The sequence below is a fragment of the Notechis scutatus genome, chromosome 2 (assembly GCF_049901735.1).
Source record: "Notechis scutatus isolate UNSWTSFEM ecotype Mainland chromosome 2, rNotScu1.2, whole genome shotgun sequence".
NCBI lineage: Eukaryota > Metazoa > Chordata > Lepidosauria > Squamata > Elapidae > Notechis > Notechis scutatus.
In genome coordinates this window covers 103,777,090-103,800,393 of record NC_142010.1, presented here as the reverse complement: position 1 = coordinate 103,800,393, position 23,304 = coordinate 103,777,090, and the positions used below count along the sequence as shown (strand labels likewise).

The 23,304-nt window shown below is 40.0% G+C and overlaps 1 protein-coding gene across 1 annotated transcript in view; it reads right to left on the bottom strand.

The window, feature by feature from the left end:
• Positions 1-23,304, bottom strand: part of USP43 (ubiquitin specific peptidase 43) — a 110,801-nt gene that overhangs the window by 31,163 nt on the left and 56,334 nt on the right. The window contains exons 4-7 of the mRNA XM_026677005.2: positions 13,205-13,297; positions 6,421-6,556; positions 6,166-6,310; positions 179-341 (exon numbers count right to left, since the gene is read on the bottom strand). Of these exons, the coding sequence (XP_026532790.2) occupies positions 179-341; positions 6,166-6,310; positions 6,421-6,556; positions 13,205-13,297 (537 nt within the window). The remainder of the gene's footprint in view (positions 1-178; positions 342-6,165; positions 6,311-6,420; positions 6,557-13,204; positions 13,298-23,304) is intronic.

Below are 23,304 nucleotides of genomic sequence, written 5' to 3'. Positions count from 1 at the left end.
TTAGCTGTAAGATGTTATCTTGTTAATAAACGACTGGGAGGAATATACTGTAGTACAGCTTTTTATCTAGGACCTGCAAGTCCATTTGATTCCTTTCCCTGATTGCAGAAAAATAGGTCAAGTGCCTGTTTTGAAAGACTCTGTTGCAGAAAGGGCCCTCCTATCTACAAGGGCTTACCTCACAGCCTGTTGCCCTGTTCCGGCTAAATTACAGATAAGGAGCAGGATCCTGCCACCTCCACCATGGTGCAGGAACTCTGATGACATGGCCCCATTGTGAACCAAGCGCTGCCCCTCTGGCCCAGCAGAATTGGGAGAAGATGGGAGACTCTGTGGGCACCCTGAAAAAAAAAGAGGAAAACATGTACAAATGCTTCAAACCTGGCTTAAGTACAATGAAATTTTCAAAGAAATATAGGTCAACAGCACAAAAACTGCCTGCATCAAATAGATCTATTTATTAATGTGGATAAATCAGATAATGAGATATTTCCCCAATGTTAAAAGTTACTGCTTGTCACCCTTATGCATTGTTTTCTTTTCACAGATAATGCTGTGTCAGTTTTTTCTGATGGAATAGTGGGGAAAGTGGAAAATATGATCTGGCAATTAGTTTGTAAACAAGTTTGGAATCTGAACATACTTTCCCCACTCAAATCCATCATTACTGCAAAGATCACTCTAATTCTGAATAAGAGGGTCAGTCTTAGAAGTCCAATTATATTCAGAGGCGTAGCATAATCTCTTTATTCCCAATTAATGATTTGGCATATTGTGGTCTCACCTTGTCAGCACTATCTGTTTTGGGACTTGATAAAGCTCTGGCTGAACTGAGGCAGAGGATTTAGGATGTAGATATCCAAAATGACCAAGTCAACATCTCCCCCCGCTTTTTTTTTAGCACAACTGCTCTTCCTTTCTGGACTATCCCTAGATATATTTTGATATGTTTTACAAAGGAGATTATTTATGTTGGCCCAAATTGGGGCACCACCTATTAGAGAAATAGCTGGAAAATATACAACATGACATACATTGTCCTCTTTAACTTTTTTTAATCTTCTAGTCTATGCTATCGTTTTAGGATTGTCTGGTACTATCTCATGCAAATGCTAACTAGATACCATCTTGTTCAGTTTCCAAGCCCAGGAAAGCTGAGCTAAGTAACGTCACATGGCTGCAATTGTGACTATAAAACAAAAGTTTATTATGCAGTACATTGATTCTGTCAGTTTCTGGAACATTCCACAGAAAAGCCAGTACCAACCGTCAGGGTTCTGACCTATGCCCTAATTAAATCATAAGCAATTATACAAATATTGTATAAACGTCTTTCCCTAAAACAAATGTTTTAACTGATCCCCTCTCCTAGGGTAAATCTAATAACCAATATATTAGGATTTATCATTCCTGATCACTAGACCTAAGCTCTCTGGACTAACCAGCCTGACCTGTACCCCAGTTTCAAGGTGAATCATTCCTTCTGCACAGATTTAGGCTGCATAATCCAGTAACGAAATCTGGCAATAGGACTGTCCCAAAGGCAGGATATTTTGTGAAATTCTATCTCCCAGATCTGCTCGCATACTGTCACCTCTCATGTTTTTCAATTAAGGCTTCTTGTTTAGCCCAGAGAAACAATAAATCATTGCCAGACTGTGTCTTCAGACCCATTCTTGTTTTGCATTTACAAGCTCATACTTTTAAAGAAATGCAGCCATCTGGACAGCTGCTTGCCAGCCCAACAGCTCAGCTAAATGCTTTTCAACCTCTTCTCTTCTTCCTGAAGTTGCCCATCTCAGGTTCATCTATGCAGATTCCTAACCCAACCAAATGTCTAAGAATTCAGAGCTATAGAAATTCTCAAATGGGATAATTCCAAATACTATTTCTAAGTATTAAAGTATCTTCTGGACAGTGTGAAGCCTGCATGTTTGAATGTTCCTTACAATTCTTACTGATACAGTGAAAAACAATGAAATCATTCTCCCCATATGATTATTTTTATAATGGAGAATCCTAATATTCCCTCCCCCAGGAGTCTGACGGGATCTGTAAAGTCAGAGGCTATTTGGAACACAGAGAGTTCAATCGATTGCATCCCAAACATGTCTGATCAATAAGCAAGACAGAGCAGATAAAAAGCAGAGGCTGCCAAGCAGAGTGCATAGCTTCCTGAGACTTCCCACTTTTTTGAGAGGTGGGAAGTCCAGCAGGTTAGCAGAATGCTTGGTGTGAAGCCCTTTTCCCTAGACAGATGGATCTTTCACCAATATGTATCTACGTGACATGACTTTCTTAAGCTACAAAAAATTTTTAAAAAAATTTCAGTTACTGCTATGAAAGAGTCAGGAAGTCATCTATTTAATAGCATGTAGGTGGGAAAGAGGAACTCTAAGAGCATCTGTTGCAGAATAATAATAATAATAATAATAATAATAATAATAATAATAATAATAATAATAATAATAATAATAATAATAATAATAATAATAATAGAAATAATATAAACAATAGTGGTGAATATCTGTCACTCAGGTGTAGGATGAGGACGAAGGTTCATTCTCTGAGCTTGTGGGTTGGCTTCCAAACATTTCATTACCTGGTTAGGTAACATCTTCAGCAGAGTTTAGGGACAGTCAGTGTCAGTGGTTCTGCTGTTTATAAGGGCTTCAGGTGTGGCTGTGTCAAGTGAGGGTCTTATGATGGGTCAGGAGTGAGTCATCAGAGAATCTTATGATGGGTCTTGTGATAGGGAGGTTACATCGGGTCAGGATCATTGGGAGGTGAACTGCTGGTGGGGAGGTTGCATGGGTTGTTGAGGGTTGGTGCTGTTTTCTGGTTGGCTGTGCGGTTGATTTGGATTCTGAGAGGTCCTAGGCTGGTTGTAGGTCAATGTGTCTGTTGATAGAATTGCTTGTGGAGTGCGAGGCTTTGATCAACTCACAAGCGTGGCAGGTGGTAGCATGGCCGATGATTTTTGTGTTGCTCTGACTGAACTGGTACTGTTTGGTGTTGGTGTGAGTAGAGATTAAGGATGTGAGATTGTGGCATTCAACTGCCAGCTGGTGTTAGTGGATCCTGGTTTTTAATTAATGTAATGGTTGTCCCACGTAGAATAGGTCGCAATGGTTACAATTGATTTTGTAGATTCCATTGTTTCTTTCATCCTCAGTGGCACAGTGGTTAGAGTGGAGTACTGCAGGCTACTTCTGTTGACTACCAGCTGCCTGTAATTTGGCAGTTCAAATCTCACCAGGCTCAAGGTTGACTCAGCCTTCCATCCTTCCGAGGTGGGTAAAATGAGGACCCAGATTGTTGGGGGAAATATGCTGACTCTGTAAAACTGCTTAGAGAGGGTTGTAAAGCACTATATAAGTCTAAGTGCTATTGCTATCCTTCTGTATCTTGTCTTGGTTCTGAATAATTCCTGGCGGAGTGTGGCTGTGGGTTTGTGGGCTAATTACTATTCCTAGGGATTGGAGGATTCTGGATATCATTCCCAACACCCCTTTTGTGCATTATAGGGTTAGTTTTTGCATGGTGGTTGGCTGCATAGTGTGTCTTGGTTTGGATACCGTGTGTCAGAATATGCATTTATAAGGTAAGCATTAGAGAGATTTGACACAACAATATTGGGCTAAATTTGGGCTAATTTTTTTGTGGGGGAGAAGCATTTATGGTGGTTTGGGAGTAGGTGGGAAATGCCTGTTACCACATTCAAGAAACAGAATGTATCTCTAACTGACCATGGAACAAGCAGAAAGTGAGGATCTTGCTAAAGTCAACCCTATCAAAATATTTCATTTATACCTCAACCAATTCTACTGCAATTTAAAAGCAGTCATTTATGCTGAAATCATATTGCCTCTTACAGCCTATTCCACCTCTACTTTCAGGTTTTAGAAATAATCTGTGTTGGACTGCTAGAAAGCTGTACTGATTTGTATGCTTAGGTTTCATTCTAAAAGGGAAAGCAGATAGAAACCCTGAAATTTAAATTCTGTTTTCTGCTCTTATATCCCTTATAGGCTCCACCCTAACTACATCTTCCTACCAATTGAGGACTAACAACAAAACCTCACTTACGCTCCTGGCATTTGCAAACTGGAAAACCAATTTATCTTGATTCAAGCCTGACCCTTTGAAGCACAAATAACTTGGCTGCCTGCCAAGTTCAGGAAGGCTAAAAATAACTGCTTGTATGAGTCACAAAACAGGAGCAGATTCACTTTTTTTGCCAAACAGGAATCAATTACAAAATACTACTAGTAAGATCCTAGCTTACAACAGTCATATCGAGTACATTCAAAACAGCAGCACCCAAAGAGCGTAAGTCCTAATGAAATGGTGGCAGCAGTAACTCAAGTCATAGCCATATCATTCACACTTATAGGTAAGGGTTTTTGTTGTCAGTTTTTGGCACCTGGTGACTGCCTGGACTAGTCCTTGCAGTTTTCTTGGCCATGCTGGCTGGGGAATTCTGGAAGTTGAAGTACATGCATCTTAAAGTCATCAAGGTTGAGAACCCTGAGGAAAAATGCTACTTGTGATAATGAAGAGCAAATGACATTGCCATGACTTGCTTAATCGGCTGATTAAAATGTGTTCATTTTAGAAATGGAACTTTTCTGAAGGTGTCTTGTTGCTGACCTGAGTATCAGTTGACAAAGCAGATGAAGAAGCTGAAAGAATGGAGGATGTTTTTAAAGACAGTCTTCATTCTCTGATATATCTGACTGAATGACGAGGCGGACAGAGCCCAAGAATAGAACACACACACACACACGCACACACAAAAAGAGAATAGAGGATTGTGAAGATGAGAAGTATCTGACAGCAGAAAGTAGCAATCTTGGAGTAGCAATCTTGGAGGCCTAAAGGATAGGCAAGTAGGCTACAATGGAATAGCACCAGGGCTGGGATTCCCCCAGTGTAACAACCGGTTTGCTCATTGCGAACTTCTCGTGCTTCACATGTGCATAGCTATTGAAATTATTTACCTTCAATGTTACTTCAGGGAAGTAACACAGCTGAGGCATAGCAATCCGCTCTGCCACGTGAATCAGCTGAGCAGATATAGGTGAGTACAGGGTCAATTCAGTGACCAATCAGGATTACAGATGTGATCACATGACATGAACTACATTTCCCATGATGCATTAACTACATTTTCCATGAGGCATTCCCTTAAGGGGACAGCTCCCAATTCCTAATTAACTATATACTGTCTGGACAGCACAATAAGAGAAAACAATTCTTGACAGATGAATACTTTATTTGTACAATTTTCCACAGAAGTAGCTGTTCAGTTTATTAGCTCATATAACAGCTTCTCTTTGTAGATATCTTGCCGTTATAACTTTCCTCAGAATCCACTGTTTCTTGCACAGAGCTTACGGTAAATTAGGCAATTGCCAGAATAAAATAAACACACACACACACACACACAGGACAATAAAGGGACAACCCCCCCTTTTTCCCCTAATAGCTTCATAATGCAATCACCAATTTACAAACCTTAATAAGAAGCTGAGTGACAGAGCTGTAATGCCCCTAAAGCCCACTTAACCAGTGGCTACCTAGCAGAACTATTACTAATCTGTGCTAGACAGGCTATACAAAAGGGATAGACTTAGTCTTCAGTTAAAGTTATTGGTCTGGTTCTGATTTTATCAAGACAGTTAAATATTTTCATTTTACAACCATGTCACTAGCAAAAGAGTTGCCAGTCTCAATTGTCATTGATAAGTGCTGAATAGTGCTATCTGCATTTTAGAAGTTATATTATTATTTCTTTTCTGGCTCAGGTATACTATGGCAAAAAAATAGCATTGCTTACAATCTGCAGTGCGTGTTAAGAAAGCATAATCTCATAATTTGACCTTAGCATGTATTAATTAATTTGTCAGTATAGTTGTAGACCAAGGATACAAAACCATGGCCTAAGGGATAACAGGCATCTTATGAAAGTGAGCTGTATGACCTACCAATGCTCTTGTCTAGTCCCATTCATCAATTAATCAGTTAACAGGAAGAAACTAGTATGTGTTGAATATGTGCTCCTGCCAAAAAAAGGAGGCTGAAAAAGCTGCATTTTCATTACTAACAACCATGACAACCTATAAAAACAGTTATTTTTTTAACCTACTCAGTAAGATGTACCTGAGACTCGGGAGGAGCTACCCCTTCTAAAAGAGAGGGGGGCCTGGAAAGCGTAAATGTTGTCCCCTTCTGCAATGGAGTTCAGATCCTCATCATCCGAGAAGGAGCACTGGAACCCTGACTGGTTTAGTTCAACCAGGATTACCTGCAAAAAGACCAGTTAAGGATATCAATCTTAAAAGAAGCGATGTTCAAATCACAGGATATAGTATTCTCACAGAGCAACAGAGCACGAGACAAAATTGTCTGGCTAACCTGGTCTGGTGAAATCTTGCCCTCCTCAGCCACCATTTCCCTCAACTTTGACACAGTGCTGAAGAGAGGCACAGCTAGGCCTACACGCACAAATCGCTGGCTTTTGGACTGGAAGACAAGAGTGACATTCAAAGGCCTGGAAGAAAGGGGAACACAAGGAAATTGAGAATTGAGGAACACTAAGAATGCCCCTCAATTCACAGTTAACTCACATCCAGTCTGCTCATCCGTCTGTTCATTCATTTGTTTGTTCACCCATTTATTCTCTGCCTTAACTTGGCCACATATGTTTAGCTATATGTTATTGCTTATGAACAAAGAAGTGAATTGGATCATTTCTAATTTTTTTTAACACGTATGTTGAGCATGGAGATTTGGGGCACATGTATTGTAAAAATATGACTGGAAGGCCAGGGATGAACAGATTGGTAGAAAACATCTCCACTTTGAGCCCTGCTCCTTTCAAAGCACTAAGAAATGACACCTTCTGCATCTTTAAGAATGTCTCTGTCACTGTGGATATTAAAAAATTACTCATTAAAAATAATGTATGGAATAGCCTTTGAATTGTGTAGGAGCAATCTGAAACACAACACTACATCTACAGTAGCGTAATATACAGAATGATTCCTTGACTGCTGGAAAGAGCTAGGTTACAGCATTCTGTCCTATAACCTGCCCACCCACTCAGATACGTTATGGCTACAACACTCAAAATTTCCAAACAACCTGCCTTTTTTTTTTTCAGTTCAATGCCCATAAGATATGAAGTCTGTACTGAGAAGAAATGCAAAGAGTTGAATTTGAAGCCTCACCCTGAAGGCTCAGAAGAGGGAGGAAAAAATGGGAAAGCAAGCAAGCATTCTGGAAGAAACCAAGGAGTCTTCTCTCATGTTCCTACAGTTAATTAGCATGCAAATCTAGAGAACAGGTGCTGCTTCAAGGCATCTGTCAATTCTAGCTGAGGCCTAAGAAAACTAATGTTTACTTAAGGTCTAAAATATGGAGGGGGGCGTAATTTCTTCTACTTAAGGTGTGCTATGATTCATCGTTTCCTGACAGGAGCAGAACATGGATGTCACCTGGTGTCGGTTGGACAGTGAACAGTTTCTCCTAAAACTTCTACATGGCAGCATTCAATGAGTGCTTTCTTATGCCCCCTTTAAATGTGTTGCTTGAAAAGAAAATCTATGGTGCTTTTTTCTTTAATTTCAAATGAAGGGTGGAAAAAGCAATTTGGATCAGGGGCATAATGGATAAGATAGGTGCTTTAACTCTTCCCTCTTCATTAAGATCTTTAGCAATAGATAGTTTCTTAATAATACTTTTATTAAAAATTGAAAGATAGAATTAAAAAGCAAATATGAATTAAGAAAGTATGAGAGAGTAAAAAGAATCTGCTGGAGACTGCTTCTTATGAGAAGCTGTTGCTATGGAGTGCATGTGGGCAATCCAGAGGTCTCTCTTTGTTGGAGAAGAATTCCAAGAAACTGGCCCATTCACTGGCTCCTTATTCCCCCCTGGTTGTTCGCCCTACTCTCAGCAGAGCCATCTTCAGTTTGCTGTTGTTTCCCCAGAAGTCTCCACATTCACTGCAGAATCAATCTTCAGCAGAAGACTCAGTGAAGCTTTGAGTGCTCAACTGATCGCAGGTTGAAAGCAGGTACTGAATAATACTAAGTTGCACAACTATATTTCTCACATCAGCTAAAATGAGTCATGAGTCACTCAGTGGCTGGCTAGGTGGGCAAATCACTTTCTCTTGGCCCAGTCTACCTCACAGGATTGTTACTAGAGGTAACAATCGTATAAGGGTGCATACTGAATGCTGTTTTGAATTCCTAAAGGAAAAGTGAGATGTAAACCTAACAAAATACAAAAATAAATAACACTATTGTTAAAGATAGAGGTTTTTGCTCTTATATTAGGTCAATGAAGGTCTCCTGAATATTATCCACTGCATATTCCACAGTTATGCTCCAAGAAGCAGCAACAGAAGCAAGACAAAAAGCAAATTTAGTTCATTTAATTTATATTTAAATACATTACATTAAATATAATTGATAATGTTACTTAGCAAGTACAGTATATATTCTTTTTTCTTTTTCTGCCATATAAAAATATTATTGAGTAATAACTTCTAAAATTTGTTTGGAGCAATATGTTGAGTTTATAGGAGACCTCAGACTGTGTCTCTCTCTTTTAGATCTAAGCCTTGAAATCTAGATCAATATTAGTTTCTAATATTCAAGTGCAGATATAAACTTCCTTTTTATAACCCTGTAGTCCCTGTTTGGGGTAGAGTCAGGGTGACTGGATGGCACTGAGCATTTACTGGCTGGATGCCCTTCCTGACACCATATGGTGTTCGTAGCAGATATTTTTTGTATATTTTCTTTGTGGCTTAAGAGAGAAGCATCTGCTGTTACTTAGAATTGAACTCTCAACCTTCCAAGTGGGAGATGAGCATCTACAGCAGGGGTTGCCAACCTTTTGGACCTCAGGGACCACCAAACTCATACTTTTAAATCCCATGGACCACTAATTTGAATTTTGACTGACGGTGGCGCAGGAAACTTTGGCCGGGCTCTCAAGAGATGAGAGTGACTCCGGCTGCTTCTCTCCACTAACAGGCAAAATTGTCTCTCTCTAAGTATCAACAGTGAGGTGTCACTTAAAATGGTTCATTCTGTATTGTTGAATTTCTACTGCTTATTGCCTCAGGTATTATATACTGTCACCTTGATTAGGAGGGAGAAACATTTACTGTTTTGCATTTCTTGATTATCAGAAGCCACTCTCCAACCAGTATAATAAAATAGAACTATTTTGCCATTATATTACAATTTCTCTTTCTCTCAACAACCTCTCTACCCCAATTATTATATTTATCAACCTGCAATGGGCCAGTAACATAAAATACAAGAAGCCTTGCCAAAAGCTACAATTTTGTGACAGGAACCCACACCACAAATACATGAAACTCTTGATTCCTCCATTGTCCACGGGAAAAAAAAAACATGGCAACACAAGGAACCAGGAATCTCCCCTTCAGACAAAGGAGTGGCCGGCTGGATGTGGTTTTACACCCGGTGCCATGAAGGATTCCAGAAGCCAGGCTCGGGTGCTCCCGATAGACATGCTATGGGAGACAAGGGGCACGTCCTCGGGCAGGACTGTAAACAGGAACACCCGGGAATTGGCAGGGTTTAAGAGAGGGGCGAAAGCAGAGGTGGTGGCAGAGGGAAGGTTTTCTTTTCCCTTTGTGGAAGCCCCTTCAGGTGTTGCCTTTTCCCTTCCAGCGCTGCCTCCAGTGCCAATTGGAAGTTCAGCGCTTCTGAATGGAGCACTGGATGGAGAGCTTCTCTGGCTGCCGTGCTTTGGTGACGGGTGCAGGCAAAGGTAGCATCCTCGGGGCCGCACCACTGGAGCGATGCTGGTGCTTTGGGGATGAGCCCCCTCCCCCACCCCCATGTTAGCGAGGTGCAACAGTGTTGTGCTCCCCTTTACACAGGCGTTCAGCCAAGCTATCTGCAAAATCGTCTCTCTTGAAGAATGCTTGACAGTTTACAGATATCTTGGCCGCTTGTTAGCGGAGAGAAGCAGCCGGAGTCACTCTCATCTCTTGAGAGCCCGGCCAAAGTTTCCCATGCCTCTCGCGCTTCAGCGCTTTGACTCCCAGGAGCAGGAGTTCAGCCAAGCTACCTGCAAAATCGTCTCTCTCTCTTGAGGAGCGCTCGCGGAGAGAAGCAGCCAGAGTCACTCTCGTATCTCAAGAGCCCAGTCAAAGTTTCCTGTGCTGCTTCTGCGAGCGCTCCTTGAGAGAGAGACGATTTTGCATATAGCTTGGCTGAACTCCTGTCCCTGGGAGTCAAAGCACTGAAGCGGAGATTTCCAACCCCACTATGGGTCTGTCCCATATTCCAGAGCTGCAGTAGTCACAAGACTCTCCCTTTGGTCATCCCAGAGCAGCTCATCTATGGCAGGCCGGTGCCTAGGCCAGTCCTGTGACTACTGCAACTCTGGAATATGGGACCGACTTTCCCATTAACATCAGCAAGCCACCCCGGGGCGGATTTCCCTCCCTCGCCATTGGTCTTACCTTACCTTCCAGTTCCAGCTCACATGGCTCTACTCAAGGTAAGGTTTGTGCTTGGCCGAAGGGTGGGGGCCAGCAGGTGGGTGGGCCATGTTGGCGACGCAGACTTGTGTTCCTACGCAGCCTGGATTAATTGCTTTGGGGAGGTGGTTTGAGGGGGACATTCCTCTGCGGCCCACCAAAATTTTCTTGCGGCCCACGGTTGGGAACCACTGATCTACATCACTAGGCCTCCACACTTCTCATTCAAGTGCTGTCTATTGTGCCAATTTCACTATGGGGAGCTATCCTGTAAACATTTACAAATTCTAAAAATATCTAACCATTTAGAAGTACAACTCGCAGGAGTTTCAAAGATTTATATCCATAAAATTGCAGTTTGGAGAAAGCACTTTAAGAGGCGTGAAAAGAAGCGTGGAGATTTTCTTCTTTTTTCTCCTCATTGATAAAGGACTCAGGTGGCTGAATCCCCACAATGGAGACAGACTCATTGTTTAGCCTCTTTGCTGCCAAGCCCAGGCAAGCATAGATAAAGCCAATAATCTGGAGAGAATTCTAAGGATTTAATGACTGGAAAGAGAGAGCAGAAAGCAGGTTGGAGGGAAGCTATAAAGGAGAGAGGGGGACACACTGAATCTCCCCAAGCTGTTTAGAAATAGACATTAAACAGACTCTATTTGGAAAAGAATAAATTCCAGACTACGTAGGCAATTCTTAAAAAAAATAAATTCTAAGGGGAACAAAAATCCTTCAAATCCTTAAACCTAAGGAATTAATTCTAGCATAAGCTATACCATCTATAGAAATGGTTTTGCTACATCAGATATCTGAAGCTTTACCAACGTGCTTCTACATTCAGGGAAAAAAACCTGGTAGCCTTTTTTTGGGACTGCAGTAAGCATTTCATTTAAGGCATGAGCTTTCATGACCTGGTTATCATAAAATTAATAGGACTCTGTTCCTCCACCATCTATGAGCTCCTGGTGCCTTTTCCCCATTTCCTCAGAACATACATCGAGTACAGTCAGAACCCTGGAACGCTTGGGAACAATGTGATGGCTTGAAATGCCATAACATTAGAGAAAAGATGGGAACAATATATAAAAGATACATTTAATCGACAGTTCAGGTTCCATTTCTCAAAGTAAGGTTCTGTTTTGATAATGCTATGCACATATTGAAGACAGTGAGATTTATTTCCAAAGAAACATATACAGGGTAGAGCTGTCAGACACATGCAGCCCAATCCATTACGTATTTATTGATGTTCAGCTCTCAAGAGGTTGAGCACACTTCATCTTTGGAATTCAGACTTGTAACGAGCCCTTCTTGTCCAACTAACACCATTATAAAACTAAAACTTTTCTATAACCCTGTACCTTGAGAATTCAAACTAAAAAGAGGTAAGGGCTTAACCTATATTTTTAGTAGGACCTGGAAATTATAAAAACCATGCTGTCATCTTGTTTCCCAGCTTTCTGACTTTCCTAGAGCTCATGCATACTTGGCTATACCCTCAATGGGGGAAAAAGTTTTGCTAGTTTCAGGGCCTTGGCTCCCTGCTGTGCATAACCAGCTGTCAAAAAGGTAGAAATTTCCAGCCTATGGCCCTTTTCTGACAGTATTTCTCACTCAGCCTGTGATGCTGGGGGAAAAAAAAAAAGACAGTTCTAGTCATGCTGTAACAAATAAGATGAGTTTTCTTGACAGAAAATAGAGAAAATACTTCAGAATCTTGCCTAGCCTCCCAAAACAAGTTTCTTCTTGCAGGACCAGAACAAAAACAGTTATAAAAACTTAATTCCTAATTGTGTGTGTTGTGGGGTGCAATACATAGAGTTCTGGTCTGGCTATCCAGAAAAAGTAGGCAGTTCAATAGACTTTGGGAATTTTTAGAACAGGAATGGTGAATTCTGGAGTCCTTTGGATGTTGCTGATCTATAGATCTTGGAGGGCAAGAATTATAAACTGTGTTCTTATGGACTAAGTAATATTTAGGCTGGAGGTTCTCAACCTTTTCTTCACCATGGACCCCCTTTAAATACCTTTTGTGGCCATGTCCACTGACCCACAAGAGTTAACTCAAGTTTTAAATCATAACATTTCTTCAAGTCTTCGTGGACCCCCTTGGATGACATTGCGGCTGGCGGGGCTCCGTGGACCACAGGTTTAGAACCATTGATTTAGGCAATGCACTGTACCAAGGCAGTTTGCACATGAAATGTGGATTTGTAATGAAAGTGGACTTTTAGTAGGATAGAAAGAGAAGAAAATTTACATCACAAATGTCTTATTGTAGAAAGTTAATTTTAAACAAAGCAACGGAAATTCTGAAATTCACTTGTGGAGGCAGACATACTGAAAATAGAAAGATGGGAATGTCTGCCTTTATCAGCTTACTGCACAAGTACTATGCATTAAAATTTGAAATATTTGAAATGCATATCTCAAGAGAAAATATGTCTGGAAATATACATTTGGAGAATAATGATTCTTAAAATATGACTTAAAATATGATTTTTTTAATTTAAAAAAAAAGATTAAAAAGAAAGAATAACACACTGATTAATGAGAAAGATGATAAAATATGTAAATGAATGCATGCAATATTAAGGGAAGTGGAATTCATACTGTACATTCTAGTGAGAACACAGGAACAGAAATATGATCTGTCACCAAACATACCTGGTTTGACGCAAGGGGATAGGCAATGAGATACATAGAAAAGGATCAAATGTATTGCTCTGTTTCCGGCAATGAGGGCAAGTCAATGAAGATCTAGGGGGGAAAATTAGAGAAATTCTTCATCAATAGAGAAATTGACATCAGGTTTAGCAATGCCAGGTTTTAAAAAGTTGACTTCTAATTTGGTATTCTAGAGTATGACGTTTTCTTCAACCTTTGGGCTAGAAAGAAAACTACAGATTGCTAAAGACCTGAGACTATATCTTCTGTCAACCATGGAAAATGATAATTCTATAAAAATTAGTAGCACTTTGATGAGACCTGCCTTGTATAATATATGCAACATTGACATCTCTCTGTCAGATAAGATCTAGATAAATGAACTTTCAGTGTCTCTCGCAACCTCTGAAGGATCTTGTTCTGTTTATTAGACTCCTCATGGCAATATTATTACAATACATATCCAAAGCAGCCAATTTAGAATTGCTATCATTACACTAAATCAACTTTTGAATAGTTAAGATCAGACAAACAATATGTTTGCATTTTTACCCATATAAAATGATTTGTAGCGAACAAGCACACAATACTGTAGCCATTTTCTTATCAACTCCAGGATCATTTGGCAACAGGTTTCTCCATAATATTTTAGTAAATATCTTTCTATAAGAATTGGTGGTTCATATTTTTTACATCTATGCCTACAATGTATTTAAGGCTGTTATTAATTAGTAATTCCCCTCCCCCCCAACATACACATAGCTTGGTCAGGGGCAAGGGGATAATATACTCATTTATTCATACACTTCATATTCAAAAACAGATCTCATAGCTTGCACCTTTGAAACTGAATCATAAATTTGCTTGCCAACATTATACTGATTCTTCACACCAAGATGGAGGGAGGGAGGGAAGGAGGGGAGGGGAGGGGAGGAAGGAAGGGAGGGAGGGACTTCATAATATTAAGAGAGTTCATGGACTTTTTTTTTTTTTGACATATAATCTCCGTTGGCTAAATTTCAGGTTTTGTTTCTAGCATGAAAAGCATGGAGAAAGGGTTATAAGTGAAGTATATATTCAGTTGAATATATTAGACTTATCCCACCACACTCTGAAATTCACTATTTGCTATGCCACACTAATAATGGTACAGATCCTTTTTTGGCCCAATTATTCTATTTGCTTTAAACACCTGCTTAGGATCACAGAGAGAGTAGCTGATAACATGATGTCGCCAGAGAGATGGAAAAATGTCTGGCTCATCCTCTCCTCCTCTTTTTTTTTTTTGAAAAAGTTGGCTTAAAGGTAATGTGAGTACCTTAAACTGTCAGGTTAAGTCACTCATTCTTCCCTTTTAAATCATTTCAAAACAAGTAAAATGGCAAAAATTGGAGGCCAAAAGAATAAAAAGATCCTCAATGCATAAAGCACACGTTTTAGGCATTAACCCCCTCCCATCCAAAAAAATAAAAAAGCCCAAATTTTCAAACCTGCCAAATCAATCTTATAGGCAATAACTTGCTACTCCCTTCAATAAACAGTAATGAACCCTAAGGCTGAATGAGCATTCTCAATCTGACACCAATAAGCGTGGTTAAGAGGTTGCCCATGGACTGAATTTGGTAGAAGGACCTAAAAGTGAAATCATAATCAGGAAGTCCCATGTTGTAAGGACGCCATTTCCAGTTAAGATGGCCAAATGATTTAATGTGTCTTACAAACTGCCCCATTCCATATTTCCCTAAGATTTATTTTATTTACACCCAATCAGACTCTGAGATAAACGGTAAACAATATGAAATAAATACAATAAGACATCCATATATAACATTAAAACTTATATAAAACAAAATTAAGCAATAATTAACTAATAACGTTTTCCTTTTCCACTGGCTCGAGTCTGAAACACTCCAGTTTTTAAAAGCATAAGACTGCAAGTACTGTGAGTGCTCTTCCAATTTCTAGTGGGAAACCAGAAACATGTGGAAGAATGAGGTGGCACCCGCAAACCTTAGCTCCTCTCACAATGTTTTGTGTCTGATCAAAGCATCTTCTGGATATATACTGTGTTTGTCATATAATAAGGCCGGGTCTTATTTTTTTTTTTTTTTTGAGCCCTGAAAAAATGGCTAGGGAGTCTTTTCGGGGGTGACTTAATTCTCCCCCCACTTGCATCTTTGGGTGGGTGGCAGTGACGGCTTGGATGTTGACCTCAGCGTTGGTGGGGCACTTCGTATCGGGGGCAACGCAGGCAGCACCATATCCAGGTGTGCAACAAAAGTACTTCCTAATGGCAAGCCCCCCCACCATTCCCTCCCATTTCGCATGTTTTAATATAGGCCTTAATTTGGGGGGAGGGGCTTAATTTCATTTCATGCCTATAAAACATGCTGGGACTTCCTATTGGGGGAGGCTGTATTGTTGGAGAAACAGGGTAGCAGAAATAAAGCCTCAGTTTCAAGGGAGAAAAAAATAAAATAACGGAATTGGAAGTCTGCATAGAGACCTTTCTTGGCTTTAAATCCAGATGAAGAGAGTGGCAGATTTGTGCTTCATCCAAATAAGGGCACACATTTCAACCATCTTTCCTCTTCATTCCATTCAACACCTCTCACTTCCATTCTTAGTAATGCCTCACAACTATTTCAACTCAGAAAAGACCCTAAGAAATCATCTCATCTGCGCTGTTCCTTGGTTCAGTTACATCACGATTTTGCACATTTTCACCTTAGCTTAAAATAGTACAGTAATCTTTTCTTTTCTGAGTTTTGTTAAACCAACACTCAGACTTTTACCATCTGCTTCCTTCAAAATCATGTGGCATATTAAATGACAGTCTTTGAAACTTAAACAATTAAGGCACCCACCCTCACTCCCCTTCTTGCAAATGAATTGACAAATTGCGAGAGCATCCACAGAACTCTGGTGGCCTACGTTTTGAATTCTCGTGTAATTAACAATTCTAGTCAAAGGAATTTAAAGAGCCTAACTGGAATGAGAACAGCTCCAATCATCAAATTAATGAAAACAGAACTGGCTAAAGTAAACTTCAAATCTGTACCAGGTGTCAGTCATGCAACACAATAAATGTTTGCTATTTTATAGGGATATGTGTTATTTTACAAAATACGTTCAAGTTCTGTCAGGAAAAGATTTCCAATTAAAGTAAAAAAAAAAAGGAGGCTGAAAAGGGGGAAAAGGAGAAGAAAGGAAGATGAAAAGAAATAACTTACTTCGAAATTACTAGCAAATTATGAATATCTGCAAGGTAAGAAAGATTCAGTTTCAGCTTTCCTGTTCTAGCAAAGAGAGCAACCCCCCATCCTTTAAAAAGCATCTGAAATTAAATTTAATCTCAGAGCCACAGGTTCAGCTAATCAACTGAATGGTCTTAATAAGATGACATCATTGGAAGTATTAGTTACTTAGCAGGTTACATGAGAAATGAAATCTGCTTCCTGATATGAAAGCAAAAACATTTCCAAAAAGACAAAGAGAGGAAGCAATGCCAGGTAGGGAAAAGTAACATAGAGGTCTGAATTTATTCCAGAAAAGGGAAGAATGACTGCACTGTAACTATACAAAGCTAGACCAGCCCTAACTTTAGCCACCATACATCAGAAAGCAAGATATTTACCCCCTTCTTCAGAAATAGTGGGGTTTGCACAAATATGTAAATGTCCTTGTGAAAAGGTCACTACAGCATAGGTAATACAATTCATATCATCTTTGCAGCTGTTTTCTATAGCAGTTCTACTGTAACAATTCTATTACTACCCAATTAAAGTTATAGGACAGTACTGAATCCACCCAATATCAAAGGGGTTATGCAATTTTAACTAATCAGGGTATTAAATCAAGAACAGCAGTGGTGACATCCAGAGGGAGCATTTTACAGCTTAGTTATCTCTTTTATTGACATAAATAATAATTTATTTATGCAAAGAGATCTTTGAAAATGCAAAAACTGCTCATGTCTTCTTCTCATCAACCTTTAGCCAGAGTTAAGAAACGGACAAAGCAAAATTCCAGGTGCCGAAATAGAAAAAGGAAGGAAAATATATGAAAATAATAACTTCCAACTTTCTTTGGTGTAGATACAAATATAAAATACACTATTTTCTCTAAAATTAACCATAGTAGTACTTTTATAATAATCAGTATTTTATTTCATCTTCTGCTGAAAATTAAGTCTTTTTTCATCTGCTCTTCAAACAAGACTTTAAAAAGACCTCCATATTGTGCCTCAATCTTGAATAAAAAGTGCTTGTGTTTAAGATCCATGCTCTTTCCTGGTTTGTGAAAACTTCCCGGGAGGTGACATGCAGGTGGATTCTGGTGGTGATTAATGCTTCCTTGTAGGAGGGGGTAGTGCCACAGTATTTTAAGAAGGCTGTGGTCCACCCTCTTTTTAAGAAGCCATTGCTGCATTCCACTCTGTTGGATAATTTTTGACCTGTCTCCAATCTTTCCTTCTAGAGGAAGGTCATTGAGAAGATGGTTGTGTGGCAGCTCCAGAAGTTTCTGGATGAAATGGATTATCTAGACCCTTACCAGTCAGGATTCAGGGCTGGATATGGGATAATAAAGTGGCATTGGCTGTACTTTTTTATGATCTCTGGAGGGAGCGGGTTGGGTGTAGTTCATCCATCCTTGCTTCTACTTGACATCTCAGCGGCCTTTGATACAATCAACCATGGTATCTTTCCGAAGCGGCTTCAGGGGTTGGGAGAGGGGGTCTCTGTGTTATTCTGATTCATTTCCTTCCTCTGTGACTGCCATCAGTCAGTGTGGATAGGAAGTGAGAAGTCCAGCCCTTTGTCCACTGCTCTGCGGGTCCCACAGGGTTCAGTACACGAAACCACTGAGTCAGATCATCCATCACCATGGACTGAGGTATCATCAATATGCTGATGATACTTAGCTGTATGTCTCGGCCCATGGTGAGTTAAGCGATGGCATGATCTCCCTCTCATAGTGTTTGGAGGCTGTTGAGGGCTAGATGGGGAACAACAATCTGAAACTGAGCCCTGGCAAGATCAAGTTTGTGGTTTGGAGTCTTTGGTCCATGGAGAATTGCCACCTTTGATTTTGGATGGGGTGGCACTGCCCCAAACAGATCCAGTGTGTAATCTGAGGGTTCTCCTGGACTCAAAACTCCTGCTTGAACAGCAAGTGGCAGTAGTGGCCAGGAGAACCTTATACAACTAACTGCAGGTTGTGCACCAGTTACACCCTTTCCTAGACCAACAATCCCTACTCATGATCACTCACGCCCTAGTTATCTCCCATCTTGACAGCAGCCCACACAGTTTTGTGCAGATCCAGGTGTGACATACATCACTTTTCCTGTGGGGGCTGCATTGCTGCCAATTTGCCTCCAGATGCAGTTCAAGGCACTGATCATCACCTTTAAAGCTCTTCATGGCTTGGGACTGGGTTATCTGAGGGACCATCTTTTGCCAATTTCATCTATCTGATTCGCTGGAGAGGGAAGGCAAAGAATGTTGCATGTCTTGTTTCCTAAGGAGGTACGCCTGGCAGGACCCAGAAGAAGGGCCTTCTCTGAGGAGGCTTCCTCCCTTTGGAATATCATCTCTGCAGAAATCAGAGTGGCCCCCACTTTGATACTTTTTATAAGGCTCTGAAGACTTGGTTCTGTCAAAAGGCCTGGGAAATCCAGAGTGTGATGGTGCCCATCAAGTGGCTCATTTGACTGCATGTTGTCAGGGGGATGCGGTGGTATTGTTTGTTATTTTTTTAGATTGGGTTTTTACTATTTGTAAGCCTCCCAAAGTCTCTGTGAGTAAGCGGGCAGCCATATAAATTGGATGGATGGATGGATAAATACTCCAATCTAAAGGTGGAAAGTCCTCTAGACCAGAACAACCAAATACCCATCATGACTTGATCATTTCAGAATTCACCTTGAGTCCATGGCTTCCCAATTTACTCATTAGGTTTTCAGATACTAGGGCAAGGCGTTGACAGCGTCACATTCTACAGATTCTACATTCTACAGATTTACTCATGGCTGCCTGGTTCCCTTGTGGTCTCTTCTGCCATGGGGTCCACTGGCTGCTGCTTTCTCCAAGTACCTACATGTCTCTCTAGTCTCCCTATTCCCCTCCACAAATGTTAGCTAGCTGGTTCCTACAGGCTGCCTTCTCCCAGTGTTCCACTCTCTAGTTGTCTCCTGTTGCTGTCTCCCAGTGTTCTGCTCTCCCCTTGCCACCAAACCAACTGCTATTGGCTCCTAATTTGGTAATGCAGTCTTACAGTACTTTCAACAGTGCTGCCTGCACATTAGAGATTGCCCATTTTCCCCTAAGTATGGATGGGAAAATGAAGAAGATGGTTAAGAAGATGTATAATGTGATGCAAAGCAGATCTAAATTCATCTCCCATAATAGTAGAAGTCACTGCCATTGATTGGCACAAAATTCAAGACAGATAAAAAAGAAAGTATTTCTTTACATAGTGTGTAATTTACTTTTGTTACATTATAGAGCAACAATAGCCATGATTCTAGATAAGTGCATCCCAAACTTGGGAAGATTACCCCAAATTAGGCAAAAGTGGATTTTCTTTGGGTAATGACACACAATTCTTATTTAAATAAGGATTTTCTGGTATGTAGTAAAAAGGACTTCTGATAAATGGTTTGGGGTTATTAAGAAAAAAGTTTGGGAGGCATGATTCTTGGATGGTTCTCAAAATGTATTCAATACATTCATGGAAAAAGGGTCAGCCTACCAAAGATTATTTTCATGATATCTAAATCAATGTTCAGAGACAGTATGTCACAGAGTAACAGCTGGGTTTATGGCTTTCCTGAGATGTACAATATCTTTCTGATCATTCTAATAAATAGTTTACTGGACTAGGAAGTACCTTGATTTGGTCCAGTGGATGTTTTAATAGATAAATATTAAAGCAGAAGAGTAGGCATTGAGAGTACATGGTGATTTTTCCTTTAAGGCTGCTAAAAAGAAGTCCTGATTAAATCTCCCACAACCACTTCCCTTTCCCAATATTATCCCATGTTTTAAAGAAATGCTCTAGCAAAGCATATCATGAATATTAAGTAGCCAGTTCACCTCCTCTGCTGTTGTTTTTCTCACATCCTAAATTAAAATCTAACCAAAGCCTGAGCCTTGTTTTCTTTTGTTGTGCATCAGAGCCAGTAATCTGTGAGCGAAGTAGCACTACACATTAATAGATTGTTTGCATAAAGGCAGCCTTTGATGCCCAGATCACAAGTTGGCTGACTGAAAATGGAGGCAGCCTTTTTAATAAGTATTAATGAGAAAGGGATTAATTAGGAAACTGGAGAGATCTGGCATGCCTAGTATGTCTGATGGGAAAGGAGCCTTAAGGGGCACCCAAGGTCATCTGGTCTGTTAGAGTTTCTATGGCAAGGGGAGACCAAATACTTTTGTTGGGGGAAAGATGGGGACACTATTGAAGTCTTATATACAAATTACAATGACCATACAGAGGCACTATGAGTGAACAAATCAGGAGCAGAATAGGAATTCTTAAGATGATTTAAGTTACAAAATGAAACAAAACAAAAAATTCCACACACAAACAGAGGTGCAGAATTATATCATTTGATTAGGAAGGGCCCAATTTTTCATTTAAAGGAAAACACAAATTCCATAAGAAAAAAAAATTAAGTACAAAACTGCTGCAATATAAGCAAAAGGAGGGCATCTGATGATCCTCAGCCAATTTTACAAGTCCTCTGCATCTGATCTCTGACCTCCAAAAGAGCCAGTTTGGCCTAGTAGTTAAGGAACCAGGCTAGAAAATGGGAGACTATGAGTTCTAGTTCCTCCTTAGCCGTGAAAGCCAGCTTAGTGATTTGGGGCTAGTCACTCTCTCTTAGCTCAACTCACCTCATAGGGTTGTTGTGGTGATGGGGAAAACAGGAGTAGGGAGGTGTACCGGATATGTTCACTGCCTTGAGTTATTTGTAAAATATAGGAGGGATATAATATAATAAATAAGAGAAGAAAGGAAGCAGCATATAGAAAGAAAGGTCTTGGCACTGCCAAGTTTGGGTTCAAACTTTCTACATGTTGTACTCTGGCAGATTGTCAAGAATGTGCAGTAGAAGATTTCCTCTACTAGCAGAGAACTGAATTCGACGATTTTGGAGTTCCTTTCAAAATTTACAACCCGCTAAGAATTCATTAATCATAGCCTGTATAACTTTCAAATCTATTGTTGTTCTGAAACATAGGTAACCTGGTGCTCTCCAGAAGACTTCAATTCCATTTGATCCCAGTCAATATTGTGGCTAATTTCAAATTTGTGACAAGGATAGTGAGAGATTTTAATCCAAAAACAGTTCCAGGTTCCCTATCACTGGCCTAAACAGTTTTTTTTTTAATTTTTCAAACAATTCTCAGTTTGATGAATGTTATTCGCTATGGAATGTAATTTCAAATCTCACAGCACTATCATGAAGCAGTGACTGCCCTACTACAGCAATGCATTTTTGTCCATCTTTTGTGTGGCTCTAGGTTTCATGCTACCAAATGGCACAGATCCCTTCAAATGATTCCAATTCAATAATCAAGTGGCAAAGCTCATTTGTCACCTCAGTTCATTTCAATTTCCTTCCCGAAAGTATGTTTTTGTTTTACGAATATAAGAAGAGGGGAGCCCTGTGATATGGAGAAAGCGGATTTTTTATTTTTTTTGGCAAACTCTTCACATTGGACATGAAGTTGTCAATAAGGGGCATATTTGCAGAAAAAAAGTAAATTCCCAGTATCTACTCAAGCAAATGTTTGTGGTTGCATTCCTACGGCATAGATACGAGCCACATCAGCCGCCCTTTCAAACACTACAATGGGTTGCCATGGAGATGGCTGCAATGTCACAGCAGAGCGAAGCAATGTACGTCTGTGGCTTGAGAAAGAAGGCTGGAGATTGGGAGCTCATCTGTTTTCCCATAAAGGAGGGTTAATTGGAATTCTCTGCTTGGGAGGCACAATTGCTGCAGGGGATGGTTCCCAGTATGGTATAGGCCTAGAGACAGTTTTGCTGAACTGATTGCATTTTAAGTGACCTATTATTAATAATTAGGGAAATGTCCGTCATTACGATAAGCTGCGTGGGAAGGAAGGAAGGGATTGATTGCCTCTGGTGAATGCAATCTCCTGCAAAAGGTTTGGCCTACCACTGTGAGTATGGCAGAGACATTTTGCCTTTATAGCAACAATATAGTTGGCTAATTCTGCCAACTGCTTAGCAGTTCGATCCTAACCGGCTCAAGGTTGACTCAGCCTTCCATCCTTCCGAGGTCAATAAAATGAGGACCCAGATTGTTTGGGGCAATATGCTGACATTTGTAAACCACTCAGAGAGGTATCTAAAGCTCTGTGAAGCGGTATATAAGTCTAAGTGCTATTGCTAATATGTACAAAAATACAGGGATATACTTTTGCCACAGAGGGGTGCATTTTTTAAGTGCATGTGTTTTCTTTTTCAAATCGCTTGTTTAAGCTTAATACTATATACATAATATTATGCCATGCAATGGATTACGTGTCTACAACAGAAACTTTAAAAAAAATTGTAGCACACATTATGTCCTTTTAAGGTTTCATAAGAGGCTATCTTGTTTTCACTGCAGCAACCTTACTCAACTATCATTCTTGAAGCCACTCCCTTATATTAGATTGCTGAGGTTAAAACTGTGGAGCATGTCCTTTTATATTACCCTATGCATAACACAGGCAGATCTAAGTTACTGTCTCTCCTTGAAACAGACCCTTCTAGACCCAATGTTAGTAATTTGTTCTTATATTGTCTAGGGGATGGCTCCTCATATATCACTTCTTTGGTTTCCAAAAAAATTTTTAAGAGCTGTAACCATCAGAGGAGAACGCTGTAATTCCCCTTAGTCAAGTTTTTGGTGACCAATTGTTCATGATTAATTTCCCCATGTTCTTCTTTTGTTGTACTTGTGTTTTGGTCTGTGACTGCAAATAAAGTATTATTATTATATATTAGATTGCACACAGGAATAACTTTTTGCTTTATTGAAAAAAAATAAGCAAGTATATCCAAGACAAAGAATG